Here is a 27354-nt window from a genome sequence, read left to right on the forward strand (position 1 = left end):
ATTCTGTGGATTCTGTCTCTTTCTCTTACACACACACACATACACACACACACACACACACACAGTTGATACTATCATATGAGCAATTCTAAACTTAATTCAAAGTCTCAGGAATAAAAATATGCTTTCACCAAGTATGACCAGCAGAAATTTAAGTGTGTGTTTTAATTGTTCTGCAATTTGACAATCAAATCTGTTCAGAGATGTATGATTACTTGACACTTTTATGATCAAATTTTATTGTTTATTTTATAAAAACAGTACACAGTGAAACAAAAGAAAATTATTCTTCTCTCAGAAAGTAACGAGTAGGTCAGCCTTACTGTTAAGAGGATAAGTAGAATCATATAAGCTTGCAGGTTACAAGGTACATATTAGCCTGCCACAGTTTCTTTGCATCTTCTCATGAAACCAGTTTCAAGAATAAAGATGTAAAACATTTCCAGTAAGATAAATGAAAAGTCACCCTCTTAAAACATTATTCTGAACACTTCTGCATGAAAGGACTTTGTAAAATTAGGCTGCTATTTTTAGACAATTTCTACTCTTCCTCAAGAAGAGTCGTGTTTAATTCTATCCCCAGGACTCAATTGTACAACTATAGGCTAGATTTAAAAAAAAATAAAAGTGTCTTGATTGCTTGACCTGTTGAATCAGATTTCAGAATATTTCCCTGAAATCTGCTTTTCTACTCTCTACCATAACTGTTTGCTAATTTCAGCAGATTCAGACAAATGACATGTGATCAGCAAAAGAAGATTCTTACTTCATAATAATTAATGGCTTGCAAAGGAACCCCCAAAGTATGCCAAAGAATTTAAGTGTCTCGATTTATCAAAATATAAACACTCATTTATCTAAGAAGCAACTTACTTTGTAAACGTATGTCTAAGTATACATATCATTATTTATTCATTCACACAATAAAGTTTATTCAGTGCCTATTATTTGCCAGATACTAGGATAGGTATTAGTGTACAAAAATCCTTGCCCTGCACTTGAATGTTTATAGGTAGAAAAGAGAAAAAGAGTCATACATACAAGTGGGTACAATAAAATGTTCCAAGTATCATGTTGGGTAGCATATCTATTACTTCATTCTCAGATTCATTCAACAACTATTGCACACCTACTATATGCCAAGGATCATTTCAATTTACAATTGATAAAAGTAATCCCCATGAGGGGCATGATACCTTAGAAGAAAGATTATTTTTGTGGTGGTTGTTTTAAGCATACATAATGATCCACAATTCTAGTAATGTGTATTACCTAGATAATTGAAAAAACTTATAAAATAAGCTTTCTTTCCTGAAATTCTCTTTCCTTTGCAAGTCAATAATATAAATGAAAGCCCAAATCAGTTAAGTATGATGTTTGAGAGCCATAAAAGAATTGTCCTTACCAAGAATACAGGATTGTTCCAACCACAGACGTGAGTTTACTGTTTTCTTGTTTTTGCTTTGCCAGGCCAAAGTCAGCTACAATTCACAAAACAATGCAATATGTTACTATATTTTCCCAGAGTTACCATTGTTCCTTAGCATTTGACAATCTACACAACAACTACTACACTTCATAACCAAAGGCTTTTCTTTTCTTAATGCTATATATTTTGATATAATGAGGTTTATCATTTTAAAAAAACATAAAATAAGTCTTGCTGACTGAAACATAGGACAAAGTACTTATTGAAACTGTGATTCCATTTTTTAGGTTATCCTTTATAATTTTTAAGTAAACAGAATGAATCTAACATTTGGCATACGGCAGTCATGACCTTGTCAGGCTAAAAGAAAAGTAAGGTACACCCAAATAAATACCATGAAGGCCTGAAAACCTAAAATTAACTGGCATCAACGTGTACTAATCACAGTACAAGTATGTTCAAAATAATCTCAAAATATTTATATATCAACAACATATTCTGATTTTTATCACAGAACACCAAGTATCTATATGTAATATTAGCACAATCTTGTACTTTTCAAAATATCTTCAGGTACTTCTCTTTTTTCTCTCTTTTTTTTTTTTTTTTTTTTTGAGACAGAATCTCACTCTGTCACCCAGGTTGGAGTGCAGTGGTGCGATCTCGGCTCACTGAAACCTCTGCCTCCCAGGTTCAAGCGATTCTCGTGCCTCAGCCTCCCAAGTAGCTGGGATTACAGGCGTGTGCCACCATGCCTGGCTAATTTTTGTAGTTTTAGTAGAGACGTGGTTTTACCACGTTGGCCAGGCTGGTCTTGAACTCCTGACCTTGTGATCCACCTGCCTCGGCCTCTCAAAGTGCTGGGATTACAGGCGTGAGCCACCACGCCCAGCCTGTCTTTTATAAACCACTCAACAACTTAGGTCAAAATGATAAAAACAGATATTTTTCCTATCCGTTTGCTACAGATTCACAGATATTTCAAGAAATTTAATTACCAGGATTGCACAAAAAAGACAATGCAGAACCAGTGCAAGAATTCAAGTTGTTTTTCCAAATAAGCTTTGATATTCTCAATATCATGTTGTAAAGCACAGCAAATGCTCATGGAATTTCACTGGAACAAACTTCAATGCAGTATTTGATTATATATACTAAAATACCTTTCAGGTCAAAAATATTCCAAAGTCGTTTCATTTCAAAATAATAAAAATTCACATTATTAATAATAATACACGTTTACTAAACAACAAGTTTATACTAGCATAAATTCAGCCACTTACATGAATTGCCTCATTTAACACTCATAGCACTCTGAAAGACAGGTATTATCATTAGTATAGCTTAGTGCTTAAAAGACAGGGCTCAGGAACTGGACAGCCTCAATCTGAATACTGATTCTATTATGCGCAACTTGAGTAACCCTGGGCAAGTTATTTAATCTTGTTTTCCAATAGCTTTCTTTTTTCTTTTTTTTTTTTTTTTTTGAGACGGAGTCTCACTCTGTCACCTAGTCTGGAGTGCAGTGGCGCAATCTCGACTTACTGCAAGCTCTGCCTGCCGGGTTCACGCCATTCTCCTGCCTCAGCCTCCCAAGTCGCTGGGACTACAGGCGCCCGCCAGCACGCCCAGCTAATTTTTTTATTTTTTGTATTTTTAGTAGAGACTGGGTTTCACAGTGTTAGCCAGGATGGTCTCGATCTCCTGACCTCATGATCCGCCCACCTCGGCCTCCCAGAGTGCTGGGATTACAGGCGTGAGCCACCGTGCCCGGCCTCCAATAGCTTTCTTATCTATAAAATAAGGATTATAATAATATACTGCTGATATATATTGTAAACAGAATAGTATGAAAGTAAAATTTAAATAATTTAATATATGCAAATGTCATGTATGTATTATATATATTTTATTATACTTTAAATTTTAGGGTACATGTGCACAACGTGCAAGTTTGTTACATATGTATACATGTGCCATGTTGGTGTGCTGCACCCAGTAACTTGTCATTTAACATTAGGTATATCTCCAAATGCTATCCCTCCCCCCTCCCCCCACCCCACAACAGGCCCTGGTGTGTGATGTTCCCCTTCCTGCGTCCATGTGTTCTCATTGTTTAATTCCCACCTATGAGTGAGAACATGCGGTGTTTGGTTTTTTGTTCTTGCGATAGTTTGCTGAGAATGACGGTTTCCAGCTTCATCCATGTCCTCCAAAGACATGAACTCATCATTTTTTATGGCTGCATAGTATTCCATGGTGTATATGTGCCACATTTCCTTAATCCAGTCTATCATTGTTGGACATTTGGGTTGGTTCCAAGTCTTTGCTATTGTGAATAGTGCCGCAATAAACTTACGTGTGCATGTGTCTTTATATCAGCATGATTTATAATCCTTTGGGTACATACCCAGTAATGGGATGGCTGGGTCAAATGCTATTTCTAGTTCTAGATCCCTGAGGAATCGCCACACCGACTTCCACAATGGTTGAACTAGTTTACAGTCCCACCAACAGTGTAAAAGTGTTCCTATTTCTCCACATCCTCTCCAGCACCTGTTGTTTCCTGACTTTTTAATGATTGCCATTCTAACTGGTGTGAGATGGTATCTCATTGTGGTTTTGATTGGCATTTCTCTGATGGCCAGTGATGATCAGCATTTTTTCATCTGTCCTTTGGCTGCATAAATGTCTTCTTTTGAGAAGTGTCTGTTTATATCCTTCATCCACTTGTTGATGGAGTTGTTTGTTTTTTTATTGTTAATTTGAGGGAGTTCACTGTAGATTCTGGATATTAGCCCTTTGTCAGATGAGTAGATTGCAAAAAGTTTCTCCCATTCTGTAGGTTGCCTGTTGACTCTGATGGTAGTTTCTTTTGCTGTGCAGAAGCTCTTTAGCTTAATTATATTCCACTTGTCAATTTTGGCTTTTGTTGCCATTGCTTTTGGTATTTTAGACATGAAGTCCTCGCTCATGCCTATGTCCTGAATGGTATTGCCTAGGTATTCTTCTAGGGTTTTTATGGTTTTAGGTCTAACATTTACGTCTTTAATCCACCTTGAATTAATTTTTGTATAAGGTGTAAGGAAGGGATCCAGTTTCAGCTTTCTACATATGGCTAGCCAGTTTTCCCAGCACCATTTATTAAATAGGGAATCCTTTCCCCATTGCTTGTTTTTGTCAGGTTTGTCAAACTTCAGATGGTTGTAGATATGTGGCATTATTTCTGAGGGCTCTGTTCTGTTCCATTGGTCTGTATCTCTGTTTTGGTACCAGTACCATGCTGTTTTGGCTACCGTAGCCTTGTAGTATAGTTTGAAGTCAGGTAGAGTGATGCCTCCAGCTTTGTTCTTTTGGCTTAGGATTGACTTAGCAATGTGGGCTCTTTTTTGGTTCCATATGAACTTTAAAGTAGTTTTTTCCAATTGTGTGAAGAAAATCATTGGTAGCTTGATGGGGATGGCATTGAATCTATAAATTACCCTGGGCAGTATGGCCATTTTCACGATATTGATTCTTCCTACCCATGAGCATGGAATGTTTTTCCATTTCTTTGTATCCTCTTTTATTTCATTGAGCAGTGGTTTGTAGTTCTCCTTGAAGAGGTCCTTCACATCCCTTGTAAGTTGGATTCCTAGGTATTTTATTCTCTTTGAAGCAATTGTGAATGCGAGTTCACTCATGATTTGGCTCTATGTTTTTCTGTTATTGGTGTATAAGAATGCTTGTGATTTTTGTACATTAATTTTGTATCCTGAGACTTTGCTGAAGTTGCCTATCAGCTTAAGGAGATTTTGGGCTGAGACGATGGGGTTTTCTAAATATACAATCATGTCATCTGCAAACAGGGACAATTTGACTTCCTTGTTTCCTAATTGAATACCCTTTATTTCCTTCTCCTGCCTGATTGCCCTGGCCAGAAATTCCAACACTATGTTGAATAGGAGTGGTGAGAGAGGGCGTCCCTCTCTTGTGCCAGTTTTCAAAGGGAATGCTTCCAGTTTTTGCCCATTCAGTATGATATTGCCTGTGAGTTTGTCATAGATAGCTCTTATTATTTTGAGATAGGTTCCATCAATACCTAATTTATTGAGAGTTTTTAGCATGAAGCGTTGTTGAAGTTTGTCAAAGGCCTTTTCTGTATCTGTTGAGATAATCATGTGGTTTTTGTCTTTGGTTCTGTTTATATGCAGGATTACGTTTATTGATTTGTGTATGTTGAACCAGCCTTGCATCCCAGGGATGAAGCCCACTTGATCATGGTGGATAAGCTTTTGGATGTGCTGCTGGATTCGGTTTGCCAGTATTTTATTGAGAATTTTTGCATCAATGTTCATCAGGGATATTGGTCTAAAATTCTCTTTTTTGGTTGTGTCTCTGCCAGGCTTTGGTATCAGGATGATGCTGACCTCATAAAATGAGTTAGGAAGGATTCCCTCTTTTTTTTAATTGATTGGAATCGTTTCAGAAGGAATGGTACCAGCTCTTCCTTGTACCTCTGGTAGAATTCGGCTGTGAATCCATCTGGTCCTAGACTTTTTTTGGTTGGTAAACTATTGATTATTGCCTCAATTTCAGAGCCTGTTATTGGTCTATTCAGAGATCCTACTTCTTCCTGGTTTAGTCTTGGGAGGGTGTATGTGTCCAGGAATTTATCCATTTCTTCTAGATTTTCTAGTTTATTTGTGTAGAGATGTTTATAGTATTCTCTGATGGTAGTTTGTATTTCTGTGGGATCGGTGGTGATATCCCCTTTATCATTTTTTATTGTGTCTATTTGATTCTTCTCTCTTTTCTTCTTTATTAGTCTTGCTAGCAGTCCATCAATTTTGTTGATGTTTTCAAAATACCAGCTCCTGGATTCATTGATTTTCTGAAGCGTTTTTTTGTGTCTCTATTTCCTTCAGTTCTGCTCTGATCTTAGTTATTTCTTGCCTTCTGCTAGCTTTAAAATGTGTTTGCTCTTACTTCTCTAGTTCTTTTAATTGTGATGTTAGGGTGTCAATTTTAGATCTTTCCTGCTTTCTCTTGTTGGCATTTAGTGCTATAAATTTCCCTCTACACACTGCTTTGAATGTGTCCCAGAGATTCTGGTATGTTGTGTCTTTGTTCTCATTGGTTTCAAAGAACATCTTTATTTCTGCCTTCATTTCGTTATGTACCCAGTAGTCATTCAGGAGAAGGTTGTTCAGTTTCCATGTAGCTGAGAGGTTTTGAGTGAGATTCTTAATCCTGAGTTCTAGTTTGATCGCACTGTGGTCTGAGAGACAGTTTGTTATAATTTCTGTTCTTTTACATTTGCTGAGGAGTGCTTTACTTCCAACTATGAGTTCAATTTTGGAATAAGTGTGGTGTGGTGCTGAAAAGAATGGATATTCTGTTGATTTGGGGTGGAGAGTTCTGTAGATGTCTATTAGGTCCGCTTGGTGCAGAGCTGAGTTCAATTCCTGGATATCCTTGTTAACTTTCTGTCTTGTTGATCTGTCTAATGTTGACAGTGGGGTGTTAAAGTCTCCCACTATTATTGTGTGGGAGTCTAAGTCTCTTTCTAGGTCTCTAATGACTTGCTTTATGAATCAGGGTGCTCCTGTATTGGGTGCATATATATTTAGGATAGCTAGCTCTTCTTGTTGAATTGATCCCTTTACCATTATGTAATGGCCTTCTTTGTCTCTTTTGATCTTTGTTGGTTTAAAGTCTGTTTTATCAGAGACTAGGATTGCAACCCCTGCCTTTTTTTGTTTTCCATTTGCTTGGGAGATCTTCCTCCATCCCTTTATTTTGAGCCTATGAAATTCTGGGTTGAAAATTCTTTTCTTTAAGAATGTTGAATATTGGCCCCCACTCTCTTCTGGCTTGTAGAGTTTCTGCAGAGAGATCAGATGTTAGTCTGATGGGCTTCCCTTTGTGGGTAACCTGACCTTTCTCTCTGGCTGCCCTTAACATTTTTTCCTTCATTTCAACTTCGGTGAATCTGACAATTATGTGTCTTGGAGTTGCTCTTCTCAAGGAGTATCTTTGCGGCGTTCTCTGTATTTCCTGAATTTAAATGTTGGCCTGCCTTGCTAGATTGGGGAAGTACCCCTGGATAATATCCCGCAGAGTGTTTTCCAACTTGGTTCCATTCTCTCCGTCACTTTCAGGTACACCAATCAGACGTAGATTTGGTCTTTTCATATAGTCCCATATTTCTTGGAGGCTTTGTTTGTTTCTTTTTATTCTTTTTTCTCTAATCTTCTCTTCTCGCTTCATTTCATTCATTTGATCTTCCATCACTGATACCTTTTCTTCCGGTTGATCGAATCGGCTACTGAGGCTTGTGCATTCGTCATGTAGTTCTCGTGCCTTGGTTTTCAGCTCCATCATGTCCTTTAAGGACTTCTCTGCATTGATTATTCTAGTTAGCCATTCATCTAATTTTTTTTCAAGGTTTTTAACTTCTTTGCCATGGCTTCGAACTTCCTCCTTTAGCTCAGAGTAGTTTGATCGTCTGAAGACTTCTTCTCTCAACTCGTCAAAGTCATTCTCCATCCAGCTTTGTTCCATTGCTGGTGAGGAGCTGCATTCCTTTGGAGGAGGAGAGGCACTCTGATTTTTAGAGTTTCCAGTTTTCCTGCCCCATCTTTGTGGTTTTGTCTACCTTTGGTCTTTGATGATGGTGACGTACAGATGGGGTTTTGGTGTGGATGTCCTGTTTGTTAGTTTTCCTTCTAACAGTCAGGACCCTCAGCTGCAGGTCTGTTGGAGTTTGCTGGAGGTCTACTCCAGACCCTGTTTGCCTGGGTATCAGCAGCGGAGGCTGCAGAACAGCGGATATTGGTGAACAGCAAATGTTGCTGCCTGATTATTCCTCTGGAAGTTTTGTCTCAGAGGAGTACCCGGCCATGTGAGGTGTCAGTCTGCCCCTACTAGGGGGTGCCTCCCAGTTAGGCTACGCCGGGGTCAGGGACCCACTTGAGGAGACAGTCTGTCCGTTCTCAGATCTCCAGCTGCGTGCTGGGAGAACCACTACTCTCTTCAAAGCTGTCAGACAGGGACATTTAAGTCTGCAGAGTTTTCTGCTGCCTTTTGTTTGGCAATGCTCTGCCCCCAGAGGTGGAGTCTACAGAGGCAGGCAGGCCTCCTTGAGCTGCGGTGGGCTCCACCCAGTTTGAGCTTCCCGGCTGCTTTGTTTACCTACTCAAGCCTCAGCAATGGCAGGCACCCCTCCCCCAGCCTCGCTGCCGCCTTGCAGTTTGAACTCAGACTGCTGTGCTAGCAATGAGCGAGGCTCCGTGGGCATAGGACCCTCCGAGCCAGGCGCGGGATATAATCTCCTGGTGTGGCGTTTGCTAAGACCGTTGGAAAAGCGCAGTATTAGGGTGGGAGTGACCTGATTTTCCAGGTGCCATCTGTCACCCGTTTCTTTGACTAGGAAAGGGAATTCCCTGACCCCTTACACTTCCCGGGTGAGGCAATGCCTCGCCCTGCTTTGGCTCACGCTCGGTGCACTGCACCCACTGTCCTGCACCCACTTTCCGACACTCCTCAGTGAGATGAACCCAGTACCTCAGTTGGAAATGCAGAAGTCACCCGTCTTCTGCGTCGCTCACGCTGGGAGCTGTTCCTATTCGGCCATCTTGGCTCCACCCCCATGTATGTATTATATATAAATACATGTAGTAGAGTATTGAATAAATGATATATATTATTATTTATCACAATTACCCATTTGATAGATGAGGAAATAGGCTCAAAGAGAATGTGTGACTTGCCCAATGTCTCACAGGGAGAAATTAACAAAGTGAGATATTAATCTGGGGTTGCTTGATTCTAAAGCCCCAAATCTCACCAAGACACTGCCAATATAGAAAAATAAGGACCAGATCAATTCAATGATAAACTCAACCAAACTTTTAAGAAATATATACCAATTCTACACAAACTCTACCAGAAAATAGAAGAGGGAATATTTCCCAAATCACTTCATAAAGCCAACATTACATCATTCTAAAACCAGTCAAAGGCATGACAAGAAAAGAAAACTACACAACAAGAGCCTCATGAACACAGACACAAAAATTATCAACAAAATATAAGTAAATCAAATCCAGTGACATATAAAAAGCATAATACATAATGACCAAGTGGGGTTTATGCCAGGAATACAAGGCTAATTTGACTTTTAAAAATCCATCAGTGTGAGTTCAATAGAAGCCTGAATGCCAGCAGTATGCAATATATCCATGTAACAAACATGCACATGTAGCCCCTGAATCCAAAATAATTTTCAAATAAAAATTAATTGGCCAAGCCTGGTGGCTCACATCTGTAATCCCAGCACTTTGGGAGTCCGAGGCAGGTGGAACAACTGAGGTCAGAAGTTTGAGACCACCCTGGCCAACATGGGGATACCCCATCTCTACTAAAAATACAAAAAAATTATCTGGGTGTGGTGGCAGGTGCCTGTAATCCCAGTTACTCAGGAGGCTGAGACAGGGGAATCACTGGAACCCGGCGGGCAGAGCTTGCAGTAAGCCAAGATCACATCATTGCACTCCAGCCTGGGCAACATGAGCGAAAATCAGTCTCAATAAATAAATAAATAAATAAATAAATAATTTTAAAAAATCATCAATGTAGTTCACCAGATCAGTACATTAAAGAAGGAAAACCATGATCATCTCAACAGATGTGCAAAAAGCATCAGCAAAATTCAACATCTATTCCTTTCAGCAAAATAAGAATAGTTGGGTATTTTCTTAACCTGATAAAGAGCATCTACCAAAAAAAGCTGTAGCTAATAATCTACTTAACCCTGAAAAACTGAGTGTTTCCCTTTTAAGTTCAAAAACAAAACATGTCCACCATTCTCAGCATTCCTAGTCAACATTCTATTGAAGATTCAGTTAAGTACAATATGTGCATATGAATTTTTGTGGGAACATAATTTTAAATTTCCCTTTGAAAAATGCCTTGGAGTGGGATTATTGGATCATATTATAAGCATGTGTTTAATTTGATTTTATAAAAACTGCCAAGTCAAAATGTTTTCCAGTTTTTTCTCTCACCAGAAATTTGAACGTTCCAGTTGCTTCTGCATCCCCATCAGCATTTAATGTTGTCAGTTTTTGTTTAATCAGCCATTCTAATAGGTACATAGTGATATCTCAGTATAGTTTTCATTTGCATTTCCTTAGAGCTTACTTGTGTTGAACACTTTTCATGTATTTATTTGCCATCTGGGCATCTTCATTTAAAGAAATGGACCACTTCATGCATTTGCATGTCATCCTTGTGCACGGGCCATGCTAATCTCTGTATCACTCCAATTTTAGTATATGTGCTGGCACAGTGAGCACCTGGGTATCTTCCTTAGTGAAGTGGCTGCTCAAATTTTTGCATTTTTCATTAGGTTATTTATTTTCTTATTTTTAAGTTTTGGATACAAATTATTTGTCAGATATACAATTTGCAAATATTTCCTTTTTTTTTTTTTTTTTTTTTGAGACAGAGTCTCACTCTGTCATCCAGGCTGGAGTGCAGTGGCACAATCTCGGCTTACTGCAAGCTCCGCCTCCTGGATTCATGCCATTCTCCTGCCTCAGCCTCCCGAGTAGCTGGGACTACAGGCGTCCGCCACCACACCCGGCTAATTTTTTTGTATTTTTAGTAAAGACGGGGTTTCACAGTGTTAGCCAGGATGGTCTCGATCTCCTGACCTCGTGATCCACCTGCCTCGGCCTCCCAAAGTGCTGGGATTACAGGCGTGAGCCACTGCGCCCGGCCTACAATTTGCAAATATTTTCTACTAGTCTGCAGCTTATCTTTTCATTCTCTTAATGTTTTTCAAAGAATAGAAGTTTTAAACTTTGATTAAGTCAAATTTATTAGTTTATTTTACATGTTACGGCTTTGATGCTGTCTAAGAAATATTTGCCTAGCCCAATACTGCAAAGACTATATCCATTTTTTTCTTCCAGAAGTTTCATAATTTAAGTTTCATATAGTGCTATGATCCAAGCTGAGCTAATTTTTATATAAGATACAATATGTAGGTTGAGGTTCTGATTTTTTTATGGGGATTTGCAACTGTTCCTGCACCATTTGTTGGAAATAGCCCCTTCCTCTCTCCGAGCACCAGATTTACATATTCATCTGGATAATCAAAACTTTCACTTAAGTGTCTCCTAGGCATCTCAAAATTAACACACTCAAAGAGAATTCTCAGTCTTAACCCAAACAACTCCTCCTTGGTTTCCCATCTCAGTAAGTGGCACCATCATTGACCTAGGTACTTTCCTTAGTTCTTGTGCTAGCTGTCAACTTATTCCCTTTCAGCATCAAATCCACCCTTCATCATTGCCCTGCTTTGTTAATGGAGCTGGACCTTGATAATGTCTCTCCTTCGCCAGCTGGCTTGATGTAAAGCTTTGTCAGTAGAGGGTGTGCTGAAGAGAAACTACAGGAGAGGCTTCTCTTCTTTTCCAGGTTCTGACATGCTTCCTCTCTTTCCTTGCTCCTGTAGCTCTTGTGCAGTGTGCAGGATGCTTAGTGGTGCTCACTTCCCCTAGAGGCAGCTTCGTAGACAGTTCCACTGGCACTATATCCAGCTTCCTGGCAAGTTTTGCAAGCACCCCAGCAGACAACATACCATGAAATTCTGCTGGCATCTCAGCTGTTTTCACAACACCTCCACAGGTAGATTCCCAGTAAGTTCTACCAGCATTCTAGCCAGGCTCAGTCTAGTTAGTCTCAGGAGCACCCAAGCCAACAGCTTCCTACTGAGTTCTACTCATACCCCAGAAAATGGCTTCCTGAAAAACATGGTCATCATTCCAGGGGCAGCTTTCTGTTTGACAGCTTTATCCTGCAGCATTTCAATGCAATTTCTGCCATCTGTGGGCTATAGTCATACCCTCTCCAACAAAGTCTGGATCTCAGCCCTTGAGGAGAGGGGCTGTCTTAAAATTTGCTCCTTCTTTGTATAGTTTGCCTCAGCCCTAGAGGTAGTAGCTGCTTATATATGTATACCTCATTTTATTGTGCTTCACTTTATTGTACTTTGCAAATATTGCATTCTTTTTTACAAATTGAAGGTTTGTGGCAACCCTGTATCCAGCAAGCCTATGAGCGCCATTTTTTCAACAGCATCTGCTCACTTTATATGTCTCTCACATTTTGGTAATTCTCATAATATTTCAAACTTTATTATTATTATATCTGTTATGGTTATCTGTGATTAGTGATCTTTGATGTTACTATTGTCATTGTTTTGGGACACTACAAACCATGCGCATATAAGACGGCAAACTTAATTGCTAAACATTGTGTGCATTCTGACTGCTACATTGACTGGCTGTTCCCCCAGCTCTCACTCTCTATGAGCCTCCTTATCCCCCTAGACACAATAATATTGAAATTAGGCCAGTTAATAACCATATATTGGCCTCCAATCATTCAAGTGAAAGGAATAGTCATACATCTCTGACTTTCGATCAAAAGCTAGAAATGATGAAGCTTAGTGAGAAAGGCATGTCCAAAGCTGAGACAGGCTGAAAGTTAGGCCTCTGGCATCAAACAGCCATGTTGTAATGGAAAAGCTCTGGAAGGAAATTAAAAGTGCTGCTCAGTGGAGTGGCACTTCTGAACTCACAAATGATAAGAAAGTAAAACAGCCTTATTGCTGATAAAGAGAAAGTTTAAGTGATCTGGACAGAAGGTCAAACCAACACATTCCCTTAAGCCAATGCCCAATCTGGAGCAAGGCCCTAACTCTCTTCAATTCTGTGAAGACTGAGAGAGGTGAGAAAGCTGCAGAAGAAAGTCTGGAAGCTAGCAGAGGTTGGTTCACGAGGTTTAAGGAAGAAGACATCTCCATAACATAAAAGTGCAAGGTGAAGTAGCCAGTTCTGATATAGAAGCTATGGCAAGTTATCCAGATCTGGCTAAGACAGTTGATGAAGGTAGCTACACTAAGGAATAGATATTCAATGCAGACAAAATTCCCTTCTACTGAAAGAAGATGCCATCTAGGACTTTCATAGTTAGGGAGGAGAAGTCAATGCCTGGCTTCAAAGCTTCAAAGAACAGGCTGGCTCTCTTATTAAGGACTAATGCAGCTGGTAATTAAGTTGAAGCCAATGCTTATTGACCATTCTGAAAATCCTAGGGCCCTTAAGAATGTTGCTACATATACTCTGCTTGTTGTCTATAAGTGGAACAACAAAGTCTGAATGACAGTCCTTCTATTTGCAGCATGGTTTACTGAATATTTTAAGCCCATTGTTAAGAACTACTGCTTAGAAAAAAATTCCTTTCCAAATATTAGTGTTTGTTGACAATACACCTCATCACTCAAGAGCTCTGGTGGATATGTAAAAAAAGATTAATGTTATTTTCATGTCTGCTAACACAATATCCATTCTGTAGTCCATAGATCAAGGAGTCATTTCTACTTTTACTAATTCAGAGATACATTTCATAAGGCTATAGCTGCCATAGATAGTGACTCCTCTAATGGATCTGGGCAACGTTTACCTCCTGGAAAAGATTCACCATTCTAGATATCATTAAGTACATTCATGATTCATGGGAAGAGGTCTAAATATCAACATTAACAGGAGTTTGGAAGAAGTTGATTACAACCCTTATGGATGACTTTGAAGGGTTCAAGATTTCAGTGAAGAAACTCACTGCAGATGTGGTGGAAATAACAAGAGAACTAGAATTAGAATCGGAGCCTGAAGATGTGACTGAATCATTGCAATCTCACAATAAAACTTGAATGGATGAAGAGTTGCTTCTTCTGGATGAGCAAAGAAACAGGTTTCTTGGAATGGAATCCACTCCTGGGAAAGATGCTGTGAACATTGTTAAAATGACAAGAAAAGATTTAGAATATTCCATAAATTTAATTGACATGGAGGCAGCAGGGTTTGAGAGGATTGACTCCAATTTTGAAAGAAGTTTTACTGTGGGTAAAATGCTATCAAACAGCATTTCATGCTACAGACATTTATTTTGTGAAAAGAAGAGACAATCTCTGCAGCAAACTTCACTGTTGTCTCATTTTATTAAATTGCCACAGCCACACCAAACTTGAGCAACCACCACCCTGATCAGTAAGCAGCATCAAGTCATGACCCTCCACCAGAAAAAAGATTATGACTTGCTGAAGGCTCAGATGATTGTTAGCACTTTTTAGCAACGAATTATGTTTTAATTGAGGTATGTGCCTAAATTGCTTTTTAGACATAATACTATTATTGCACACAAATAGACTATAACATAATGTGAACACAACGTGTACAAACTGGAAAACCAAAAAGTTTATATGACTCGCTTTATTGCAATATTTGCTGTATTGTGGTGTTCTGGAACAAAGTCCACAGTATCTCCAAGGTATACCTGTATATGCTATTCCTGTGTTCTTTACTGGGTTATCTTTAACTCTTTGTAGTTAATCTTAGTACTAGTTAAAAATCATTTTAATACATGAAACTTGTCCTGTTAAAATTACTCGGTGGTTCCTGTCTCATGAATGAGTCCTGACCGATATAGTTCCTCACTTTCCTTTACCACAGCAAAATCCTATTGTTTCAACAAAAAGTTTATATATATAGTGAATTAGGCCACCTCTCATCACCTCCACTGAAGTTGTAGTTTTGAAAAATGTTCACCGCTTCTTTAACATTCCTCCCTTCAGGAGGTGAATCTTAATTGTCCTTCTCTTATGTGTGGATGAGACTTGGTAACTCATGGCTAATGAACTGAATATAGCAGAACTGATGAGATGTTACTTCCAAGGTTCGGTTATAAAGAAACTACAGCTTCCAATTGTGTTGTGCTCTCTCTTGCTCACTGACTCTCTCTCAGAACCCAGCAACCATGTAGAATAGTAAAGGTTATTCTGCTGAAGAGGTTATATAGAGAAGAGCAGCCCTCAAGGATAAAAGGCAAAATGGAAGAGAAATGAGGCACTCACTCCAGTCAAAACCCAGAACTCATTGCCAGCCATGGTAGTGAGCCTTCTTGGAAGCTGACCCTCCAGCCCCAGTCCAGGCTTCAGATGATGCATCCCTGGCTGACAGTTTGACTACAGCCTCATGAGAAACCCTAAGTCAGAATCACCCAGATAAACTGCTCCTGGACTCCTGACCCTCAGAAATGATAAGAAAATAAATATTTGTTATTTTAACCCTCCAAATTTCTGGGGAATTTGTTACCCAGCAATGGATAATGAATACAACTGCCATCATCCATCCATGCTGCTGTGACCTCTCACTGAGGCTACTGAGCTATTCCTCCTGAACAGACTCCCTCCCTCCATCTCTCCTCATGAAATATAATTCTCCACTTCAGGTCCAAAAGGATCTTTTAAATATCTAAAGTTGCCATCACGAGTGTCCATTTACTCATTTGTCACTACTTACAAGGTTAAAACTCTACAAAGACGTTTGATAAATACTAAGAATAAAAGCCAAACTACTACAAGGTCTACACGACCATACATGACCTGGGCATTCAGAATGACTTTTCTAGTACACACTATAAAAAAAAAGTCCTCTCCTTCAGTATTCTTCTATTACATTTATTTAATTCTTAACATATTTCATTATCTGAAATTACTTTATGTATTTATTTAGTATTTTTTCATTCATTTAGGGTCTGTCATTTCTAACTAGTATGAAAGATCCATGAGAGGACTTCGTATTGCTTATCCCTGTAGACTGATGGATACATATCTTTTAATACATGTATATATACATATATAGGCATAACTATATGTATATCCATCTATCTTTCTATCCATCTATCTATCTATCTTCTATCTATCTATCTATCTATCTATCTATCTATCTATGTATCTATCTATCTACCTATCTATCTATCTATCTGTCTGTCTAACCTCTCCACCTAATAGTACTATTCACATATAGGACATATTAGAAGACTAAATCGTATAAGGTGGTGTTAACAACTATTCACAAACTAGATGGCTTGCTATCTTTCCCCTTTTATGTACTGGAGAAAATTAGTTAAAATTAAGCAATCACTATACAGAAAAAAAAAGTATTCAATATTCACAACTTCAACATTTTTAGGGAGCCCACTATAATTTTAGCACACAATTCTTGACCAACTTATAACCAAAAATAATGCTTTGGCTTTTCTTTCTAATGCTATGTAAGAGTCATCTTATTCTTACTAAAATGCCATTTATTTTGAAAGGCAAAAACTGAGGAGCATTACAATGATTTTATTCACTCCAGTTAATTTAGATAATAGCAGACACTTGGACAGATATCCATAAAAACACAGATAGTTGAGAGGTATTCTTAAAATGAGCAAAAACTAATATTGTTTGGACATTTGGGAGACTTGGGTGGTAACAAATGTTTCTATTACTCTTTCCTCATTTGTGATAATATTTGGAGAAGAAGAAAATGTTTTATTTCAGAAACTGTACTCATAAAAGCATTCATGTGCCATTATAGGTATTCAAAATGACAACAGAAAACATTCTGCATACAGCATATTATGAAAAAAAAATAGGATCCAAAGAAATTCTCCCCTTTGACAGGACAAATGATACAGAAAATGTTAAATTCTATAGCATGTTTACACTATAGCCCTACAATTACCAGCCTTCAGATGGAAAAGTTGTGTGTGCTTTGGCTGAGTCCCTAGATTCTTGCTCTCTGGTTTTCAAAAATGGCCTATAAAACTTACCTTACTGTTTGCAAAGGATTGCTTCAACAACAGCATGACAATAGGTGAAAAGCAGTTTGAAATACTGTATAGATGCAAGGTATTCCCAACCCTATCCACAGGGAACCCAGCTGTTCACAACCTTTCACCCATCACATATGTGTCAGTGCTTTCCAAATTCAGCCGTAAAGTCCCAGCCTTTGTCTGGGGTTTCACCTCCAGCCCTGTAAAGCACCTGCCACTTCCCACCCAAGACTGGGCTCATCATTCAGTCATCAGGGATATCCCAGTAAACCAGATGGCATCTCATCTTCCCCATTTCCTGGGCTTGAAATCTTTGCCTTTTCTCACTTGCTGCTATATTCAACCCCTCACCAGCTCTTGTATCTGCATCTTTCTTTTGATTTGTCTGATTATAGTTTAAATGTGCCAGGAGCTTAGGCTCTCACTCCTCCTGCAAAAAAGGGGATGCACTTCTTTAGAAAGCTTTTCCTTTTAATCCATCCTACAGGGTATTTGACAATGAAACAATCTACCAACACCTGCCTTCATCACATCAGGCCCCCACTTATGTACCAGAAGGTCGTCCGATTGCTATTTTTTTTACAAAGTTTCCAGCTGCCTTATCTGGACTTCATGATTGTCCATTTACTCATTTGTCCAACACTAAGAGCATATGTTCTAGGTACTGAACCAGGTACTCAAGATAAGATGATAACCAGGTCAAAAACCATCCACGATGACACAGACTTTAGGGACCAGTGGTGTAGATACACATTAAATAAAGAATCACACACATAAATGTAAACTTACAGTTGTGATAAGATCATTAAAGAAGACTGACCTTCAACAAATCCCTGTCCCACTGACACTTCCTTCTCTGAAGGTCACTCAGATTCTAATCTCTGCCCCCCAACTGCTTCCTGACCTTCCCCCATATATGGCGTTAAGAGAGGGTATTATAAGGAAAACAGCTGATTGGGAAAAGCCTCTGTGACAAATGGTGACTGGGTTAACATCTGAAGGAAGGCAGACGTTATCTAGGTAAGAGGAGAAAGCGAAGAAGAGACTTCCAGGCAGAGGAAATGGCATGCTCAAAGGCCCTATGGTCAAGGGAAAATGGTCTACTGAGGAACTGCGTGGCCAAATGGGGGTTATTGACAGGCTATGCAAGACCCTGCAGCCATGTTCAGATGACTGACCTCTCTCGTAATTGCCCAAATTAAAATGTCCCCTCCAACAAACTACTAATCCTTGTACGGCACTTGACCATAAGCATCTTGGTGCCTTTCAAACATGTCTTTTTCATTACCTGAAATGGCTTCCTCTGAGAGAATAGTAGAGAGAGACTTGGTTAAGAGATGACCTCTAGAAGTAGACGTGGTTCATTGCTGACACTGCCAATCTACAAACAGGGAATTTAAGCAAGTTTTCTAAACTCTCTAAACCTTTTTCACTATCTTTAAAAGGCATCAGAGTATTGAATGAGAAAATGCACATCTATCCTTTTATCACATAGTAAATGCTCAAGGGATGTAGCTATGGGTGGTTGTTCCTTTCCTTCAAAGCATAGCTAAAAATTTTTATCATCTTAAAGATGTCTTCCCTGAGTAAAATGAAAATAATTAATGACCTGACAATTTCGGGAAATGATTATTTGAAACCTCTATAATACTAGGCAATGACAGAGGAGTCTACTTGAGCACAACTGTAAAACAGGCCAGAATAAAGATCTCCAGCTCATTTACCACTCTACTCTTTCCTGCTGCCTCAGTAAATGGAATGGCTAACCTACAATGTCCACAGCAACAGGACCATCAGTAACATCCTCTCAGTGCAGGAGTCAGTGAGGGACGGGAAGGAGTTTCCCAGGATAATGCTCAGAGTTTTCCCTCAACGAACCCCCGTCTCACTGACACTTCCTCCTCTGAAGGTCATTCAGATTCTAATCTCTGCCCCTCAAACTGCTTCCTGACCTTCAGCTAAATGAAGTCCAACTACTATTAATATTAAAATTATTTCTAATTCAACAAATGGCATGCTAATTAAGTCTAAAGTAGATATTCCTAAACAAAGAGTAGGCGGCAGGTGTTTGGTGTTGGTGTGCCAGGGACCCCTGTACCATGCCACTTTCCACTTCTCCAAAGCTTCCTTCTCCAGTGCAGACTCCACCAGGGATGAGGGAGAGGGAAGGAACTTCTGTTTCTCAACAGCATCATTATTTGCTTGATTTTATTGATGGAGTTATGATGACACAGAGCTTCATGATGAAAAATTCAACACTTGATAAAAGAATGCTTTCTGAATTCTAGGTAATTCCATATCTGTGGTACATAAACATTACCTAGCTCTAAGATGTGTATCAACAGACTGGATCCTTGGGAAAACTAATGTCCTTAGCTCAGACTCAAATAGACACTGTATCTGGGGTTAATGGGAAGTAAACCACAGAGGGCTCTTCTAAAATCATTCTTCAGAATGGGGTTTGTTTCTGGTTATTCAGTTGGAATAATGGAGCTCTGTACATATAGCTCTAACATTACATAAAAGTGCCAAGGGCCAGACTCCTATAAGGATGGGAAGTCAGGGGTGCACTGTCTTTTTTTCACATATGCGCACACATGCAGGCATACACACACACACACATGCACACACACACATACTGTGTGTGGCATGATACTAGTTCTTAAAAGGCCTAGGATGGAGATCAGGGCAGTACCTCTGAAGCTCCAATGGCTTTAGTAGACTTAGCTGGCTGGAAATGCTGATGACATAATCAGAAGCATAGTACTCTGTACCACTGAATTAGTCTCTATAAAAATAGGTACTACTGCCTACTCACTATGTTTCTTCAGAAAACACACTTTGGGAAAACTCACAGAGTGAAAACAACTCATCCAGACGACATCACACATCAGATTCCACCCCCTTCATTTAAAAGCTCTCAGAGAACCAAATCATATCCCAAATACACACTAAAATGAACTCTATTGTATTAACCTTAGTCTTTGGTGTTTTTATCTGGCCTTATAAACCTCAATTATGAGGTTACTATTTCCAACTTTCACCTAAGGTCATAAAAATTTGGTGTCTCCTTCTGTGCTCACCCAGTTCACTGTCTCATCAGAGGAGCATAACAATTGTCAGGGTTAGAAACTAACCCCATCTGGCTCTACGGTTGTTGAATTCCCATTCTTATCTTTTTCTTGTAGCCAACTCAAAATTACAGAATCTGAGAAATGCAGAATGACCCACCAAAGGTGTAAGAATCTTTAAAGTACTTCAGAAATTGGATTTGACTGAATTTCCTTTGACATTTCCTTTTTATGTTATGAGACCCAATGGCAATACAAGGCAACTGTGATAACTTGACAAAAATATTCTTACTTTCTTACTAACATGAGGCCAATATGTTGACTGAGAAAAATTCCATGGTGATCCTTCTTACAACAGTTGCTATGAGGGTATTTAACACAAGTGGCTCAATATTCTGTAGTCTTTTAAGAGTACTCAAGTTGTGTCAGCTCAAACTCTATAGACACTATATCCGGTTAACGGGAAGTAAACCACAGAACAAGTTCAAAGCAAGGCATGTCGACAGACCTACAAAAACCATGAATAGAGTCCATCATATATGTATTTGACCAGGAGGTTTTGTAAGTATATGAGTAATGTGCATATAAGGACTTTGAGTTCCCTATCAGAAGTGCAATACTAACTCTTTTTTTTATATGATGACACAGATTTCTCAGCCACAGTTTAGCCAACCAATAACAATTAAAAGTCCTCTAATCCTCTGAAAAATTTAAAATACTGAAGATTCTGGCAATACAGGGTAGGTCCAATTCAATGTCTGAAACTTTGGTGGCATTCAAGAAAGTAAAATTTTTTCTTTGGGTTACTGTTTGCTAAGATGGCAGTGGGAACTGCTTGGACCTCTTTGCCCATGTGCGCATGCAATTTCTACATTAATATTCAACTCCTCTTGTTTTAAGCACTCTTTCTAGACAATCTTGGCTATCAGAAGGAGATCTCAAACCCAGGTATCACCTCAATCTCTGCTCCCTATTTGTAAATGGCTTCTGAATATTTCCACCTGGATGTGTTTTTGTTCATTTGCTCATTAATTCATTCATTTGTTCATTCATTCTTCTATTCATTTAGTGAATAAAAATATTAAGTGCTGTCAGAGAAAGAAGGTCAAGAAAGTTCATTTCTCTCACCTCAAGGAGAAGATGGCAATAAGCCAGTGTTTTCAATACTTTGTGCCATGTGCTATGAGACAGGCAAGCCCAGTGTACTAAGGGGTCCCAGAAACTGGACATATCAGATGTGGATGTCAAAGATGCCACCTGGAGGAAGGGCATTTGACTTGAGTGGCAGAAGGGAGGAAGAGCATTCCAGGCAGAGGGATGGCATGTTAGAAGTCCCAGAGGCATACAGCCACATCCTGTTCAGGAAAGTGCAATCTGTCCCAGGAGGTCAGAGCGAGGAGCAAGGAGGAGATTACGAAGAAAGGGCCTTGGGTGCCATAAGGAAACTAAACTTTATCTTAAATATTATAGGCAATTACTTGAAGGATTTTAACCAGAAGAAGAGCATAATTAGATTTTAACTAAGCATGTCCAAAACCTTACACCTAAATCTCTGCCAGTGGCAGAGCAATCTTCACAAACTCAGCCTCTTTCTCAACTGTTCTCATACCTCACATCTCATTAACTGGCCGACAAATCTTTTTAATTCTGGGTCCCAAATAACTGCTGAATTGAGCCCCTTTTTCACATTCTCTTCTCCTTCTGTCATTGGAAAAACCCACATCATGACTTTCCTGGACAAAAGTGCAAGAGCCTTCAGTGGCAAACATTGTGGGCCAGCTCTCCAAAAGCCATCAACCAAATCCTCTCCCTTTCTCATCTCCAACTATAGAGGCTGGAAGCTCACCTCAACAGTCTCTCTTACAATGAGGAGTAGTCACATGACTTGGTTTCAGTCTACACAATATAAGAAGGCTAATGGAGACCTTCTTTGGAAGATTTTCTTTAACAGTAAAAGCAGATGAGACAGCATTTGGAGAAGTCAATTTTTTTTTCTAGATTTTACCCAAGCAGCCACCTTGCCTCCCATCTTTGAATTTGGTAATAATGTCTGGAGCTCTGGCAACCATCCTGTGACTATGAGATGACAAACACATGGAGAAGTCAATCTGCTGGGGATACTGGAAAGAAAGGACAGAAAGGCCTAGATCATGGCTGATCACCCTAAGCTGCTGAACCCACCCTGGAACTACTCACCCTCAGACCCCTTGTTGTGAGATAACTAAATATCCTCATGGTTTAAGCCATCATTAGTTTGGCTTTTTGCACCTGAACATATCCTAACTGATACATGTCCTAAACTGAGTATCTGGGTCCAGTCTTTCCCCAGCATGCTCCCTCACCTGCCATTTTAATAATCCTTCTACCTCCCAGATCTGATCATATAATTTCTAGTCTGAAAAATCTCTGAGGATAAGTCTTTGACCAAGCTCCCCACCCACCAAGCCTCCTTCATCTCTTGCCACATCAAACATAGTGTGTCTTGATAGTTCCTAGACACACTATACTCCTTCATGTCTCTATCCTCTGCATGTGCTATGCCTCTGCATTAACTGCTCTTCCCCTTCCTGCTTAACTCTGCACCAAAAGATCCCTAAGTCACAGTTAGTCACATTTTCTCCAGTGCTTATATAGCTGTGATAGACTATATAACCATTCACTCATATTCTCTCGGAGGAGGAATGCATCCACATCCTGCTAAACCTGACTTTCTTTGACCAATGAAATCTGAGAAGTAACATGTGTTAATTTGGGACAGAAGTTTTAAGAGCCACAGCATGGTTTCCCATGTTCTGTCTTTCCTGCCTCTGGGATGTAGAAGCAAGTACAGAGGAAGCTCCCTTATTGACACATAAGGGACATGTAGCATTAGCAGGATAGGAGTCTTGTTAAGTCAGAGGCAGACAAAATTTTCTGTAAAGACCAGATAGTAAACATTTTAGGCTTTGCCTAAATGGAACATATATGGTCTTTGTCATGTATTCTTCTTTTTTCAACAAGCATTTAAAAATATAAAAACCAGTCTTAACTCACAGGACATATAATAATAGGTCACAGCTTGATTTGTCCCACAGGCTGCATTTTGCCACTGTTTTAGGCTGTATTTTGCCACTGTTTTAAGCTGTTGAGAATTTCAGGTTACTTATTACATGTTACAGTATTTTGCATATACATTCTAGCCTTCATCACTCTGTAACAGAACTATAAGCTTCATGAAGACAGGGGTTATGTCCTTCATGCTTGCTGTGCTCACTTGTAGGATGTGTCAGCTAGGAAGGTAATTGCTGAGTGAATAACAGACGTTTTCCCCATAGGACTGTGAACTCAGGGAGCAGAAAGCATGGCTTTTCATCTTATATCTATCCCAGCAATGCCTGACCTGTGATAACATTTGAAGAGCCTTGGAGCCTTTGATAAACTTTACACTGAATCAGGTTTGTTCTTGTTGTTATCATCAGAGCAGGTGCCAAATATCACTTGAGAAACAGAAATCCACACAGCCTATTTGTTTGCAAGATGAACATGTGACCTTCTGTGTCATGTACTAAAGTCCATGCCTGAAATCTATTAACTATAATTAAATGAGTTTTGTTTTTTCTTTTCCTTTTTTATTTGAAAGCAGAGGAGGCAAGCGGACATGGAAGGTTTACATTAAAATAAGCGTTTTTGAAAAGGTCAAGAAATCTGGAATGGTGGGTTCAAGGGTAAGCTCAGTTTTACCAAATTCCCTCAAGAGTCATTTTGTAATGTGATGGCACAATATGGACATTATTTGGCAGGTGACAGTATTTAGGGCAAATGTTGACTGTGTTTCACCCCATGTACCACTGAGTCGGGATCTGTTTCCTTGTATGGTTTCAAAGGCTGCAAATAAATGGAGAAGCAAGACCTGAACATGTGTCATGGCACATGTCATCAAAAGATAGTCTTTCAAATGGAAATATATTTAGACTTAAAAATATATAGCATTTGCAAAACCAAGCATAGCAGAATATGTGAGTGCTTTCTATTCTGCTTCCTCATCAAAGCAAACTCCTGCCAGCATGCTTACTATAAATAAGTGCAAACCAACCTCAATCTTAAAACATTTAATTCACCTATATTGAGAAAAATGAGAAGATGAAAATTTTAGTTTTCTGAAAGCTTTTTTTTCTGATCACATTTTCAGTACTTTGTCTCATGCATCTTAAACATCATTTGGCAATTCTGTGTTTCTTTTCTGGAAGTAAATAAACCTTCTAGAACAAGCAAAGGGAAAAATAAAACATAACAAGGCTGCCCCTCTGTGGTGACATGCTTTCACACCCACAGCAGCCAGCCCATTCTCACAGGCTCTACTAATTGCAGCTGCATTCCACTTCCTAAAATATGGAAATTTTATACACTTAGTTTTAAATTAATGCTGCAGGGTTTTAATTTAACCATAATCCCTCTTAAAGATAAGAGACTAATGGACATATTTACATTATATCAATAGAGATAGACACTGAAAAATATTTCAGCACTATTATATTTAAAGTATTTTTTAAAGAATGACATCAAATCTCTGTGGATTATCTTTTCAGTCATAAAATCATTTTATAGTCACTGAAAATAATGGGAGTACATGAATGCCCTAACCACACAATTGCTTTAGTGAAGAGAAACTAGACTAGGCTAGGATCCCATTCTGAGCTCACTGCTTCTGCGTCTGAAGGCTGCTAGCCTCACCAGTATGCCACCAACCTGTGCTGCTTCTTTATTTGACACTAGGAAAATACTGCTTCACTTAAAGCTAAACGGCCTTAAAATCTGGAAGTAGGCCGAGCGCAGTGGCTCACACCTGTAATCCCAGCACTTTGGGAGGCCGAGGCGGGCGGATCATGAGGTCAACAGATCGAGACCATCCTGGCCAACATGGTGAAACCCCGTCTCTACTAAAATACAAAAATTGGCTGGGTGTGGTGGGTTAAAAGGTGAATTGACCATATGTTTTTATCTCCTCTAAATCTCAAACCCCCTAAAATGGAAAAAAAAAAAGCTGGGAGAGGGGATATTCTTTGGAATGTTACTAACCCACAGGAACAATGAGAATGGGCTTGGCAACAACAGAGGATGAGATATTCCAGTAAATGTGTGGCAGATGGAAAGCAGATAGAAGATGGTGTCAGACTCAGCAGAGCAAAAATGCTACCCATGCATCTGAGGAGGAAGGCTGAAGGGAGCCCATTTACCCTGCAGAGACCCGGGTGCCATCCAAGGGAGAAGAGAAGCAGAAAGCTCAATACATAGAATTGAGATCAAGTTCCCAGGTGCCCTCCCACATAGACACAGCCAGTAAATCAAGCACCCTCTGCCACTAACAGAAAATATTCATTTTTCAAAGAAATAAACCAGCAAGGAACCAAGCACGGTAGAATCCGATGAAAATCTATAAACTGAATGTGGTTCCTTGAGCCCCGTTTGTTGACGCTGCTCAGAATGACAGCAAACAGGCGCACATACCCCCAGGCAAGATACTTGAAGAGTATTCTCTAGAAAAAACAAAGTTTAGATACTGATTTTGGAGTCTTCAAAGGAAAATTTCCATTTTATTATAATGAAGGGCACCAGATGACAGCCTCAACTGGAACTCGCAGTGCTTCTGACAGCCTTTTTCATGCCTTCCTCAAAATTATTAGAGACCAGCCCAGGGTCACAAGACAGTTGAGAAAAGCCCCCAGCCAGAAAGACAGATAATACTAAGCAGGAATAAAACATGTATATATACTCCTGTTTAGTTATATATGTTTTATATGTGTGTGTGTATATGTGTGTGTATATGTACATATGGTGTGTGTGTGTGTATATATGTATATGCATATATATATATATACCTTCAGAAGATGCAGAAACAATTCAGGATGCTAAAGAAAAAAAAGTCTATATTACCCTGAGAAAGAATAAAAACAGGGTTCCATAAAAATAAAACACAAAATAAGATAACAATTTTTGAAATTAAAATATGATAATATAAATTTAGTATTCAATGGAATGGAAAAGAAAGTTGAAGAAATAATTACAACAAAGAGACAAACATTAAAAACTAAGATAATTACTTTTTAAATTAGGAGATCATTTTGTACATACGGTATCTAAGACTAAAAAGATTCTAAAAATGAAAACAGAGAGAGCAGAGGGAAGAAAAGTAGTGAAGAAATAATGCAGGAAAACTTCCCAGGACTTAAATTTTAAGTCTCCAGATTGAAGAGCACACGTAGCTACAGACACATTGAATTTTAAAGACCCATCCAAAGCAGTGGATAAAGGGAACATTCTGAAATTTTCCAGAGTGATAAAATACCTCATGTATCAAGAAATAGGCATCAGAAGAACATTGGATTTCCTGACAGCAAAACTAGATACCAGAAGACTAGAGAAATGTGCCTTTAAAACTTGAGAGAATAAGGACTTTCATCTGAGAATACATACACCAAGCCAAATACCAGTCCAATAAGAGGGTCCCATAAAAATATTTGTAGCAAGCGAACATCCAAAAAACATAACGCCCAAAGCACTCTTTATTAGAAAAGTACCGGAAGACTTACTTCAGCAGAGCAGGGAAGTTTACAAAGAAAAAGACACAGAACATAAGAAACGGAGTCTACAATCGGAAGACCAACAAACAATAGTTCCATGACAATGGCTGTGCAGCAGGCCTAAAGTGAAACCCAGAGTACACTGCAACAAGCAGCTGCAGGAATGAGGAGTCCAGGAAAACAAAGTGGGAGTACTTATCATGTTTGACCATGTGGAAAATAGTACTGAGAGGGTTTTATAATTCTTCTGGAAGATTTGGAGAAAAGTAAATAATAGGTACAAAGAAAACTGGGAACACAAACAAAAAAGAAGGCAATCATTAACTCTAAGAAAAACAAAACTACCTGTGAGAAAGGATAGGTAATCAACATCGAACAATAATTACACAGCAGCAATAATGTAAACATTGAATATTGACTTAACATAAAATTCTGCTGTAACTGTACTGGCAGGATAGTAGATGGGGAAGAAGAAGAAAGAAAACTAAATTCTCACCCATTACAATAGAAAATCAAATACCATAAGAAAAAGAATGAAAAGTGGAGAAGTGGCCATTTTGTGGGAACAGAACTAAAGTTT

General features: G+C 39.0%; 1 protein-coding gene and 1 non-coding gene across 22 annotated transcripts in view; both read right to left on the reverse strand.

Annotated features, from left to right (window-relative positions):
• NEK10 (NIMA related kinase 10) overlaps positions 1 to 27354 on the reverse strand; it is a 257967-nt gene that overhangs the window by 144332 nt on the left and 86281 nt on the right. For all 21 annotated transcript variants that reach the window (XM_055109578.3, XM_055109577.3, XM_055109574.3 and 18 more), the window contains one exon: positions 1406 to 1481. In XM_055109578.3, coding sequence (XP_054965553.1) covers positions 1406 to 1481 — 76 coding nt within the window. The remainder of the gene's footprint in view (positions 1 to 1405; positions 1482 to 27354) is intronic.
• Positions 10667 to 10770, reverse strand: LOC112439371 (U6 spliceosomal RNA). The gene has a single exon (XR_003027668.1). It is a non-coding gene; the product is annotated as a U6 spliceosomal RNA (small nuclear RNA).

This window comes from Pan paniscus, chromosome 2 (genome assembly GCF_029289425.2).
Source record: "Pan paniscus chromosome 2, NHGRI_mPanPan1-v2.0_pri, whole genome shotgun sequence".
Lineage (NCBI taxonomy): Eukaryota > Metazoa > Chordata > Mammalia > Primates > Hominidae > Pan > Pan paniscus.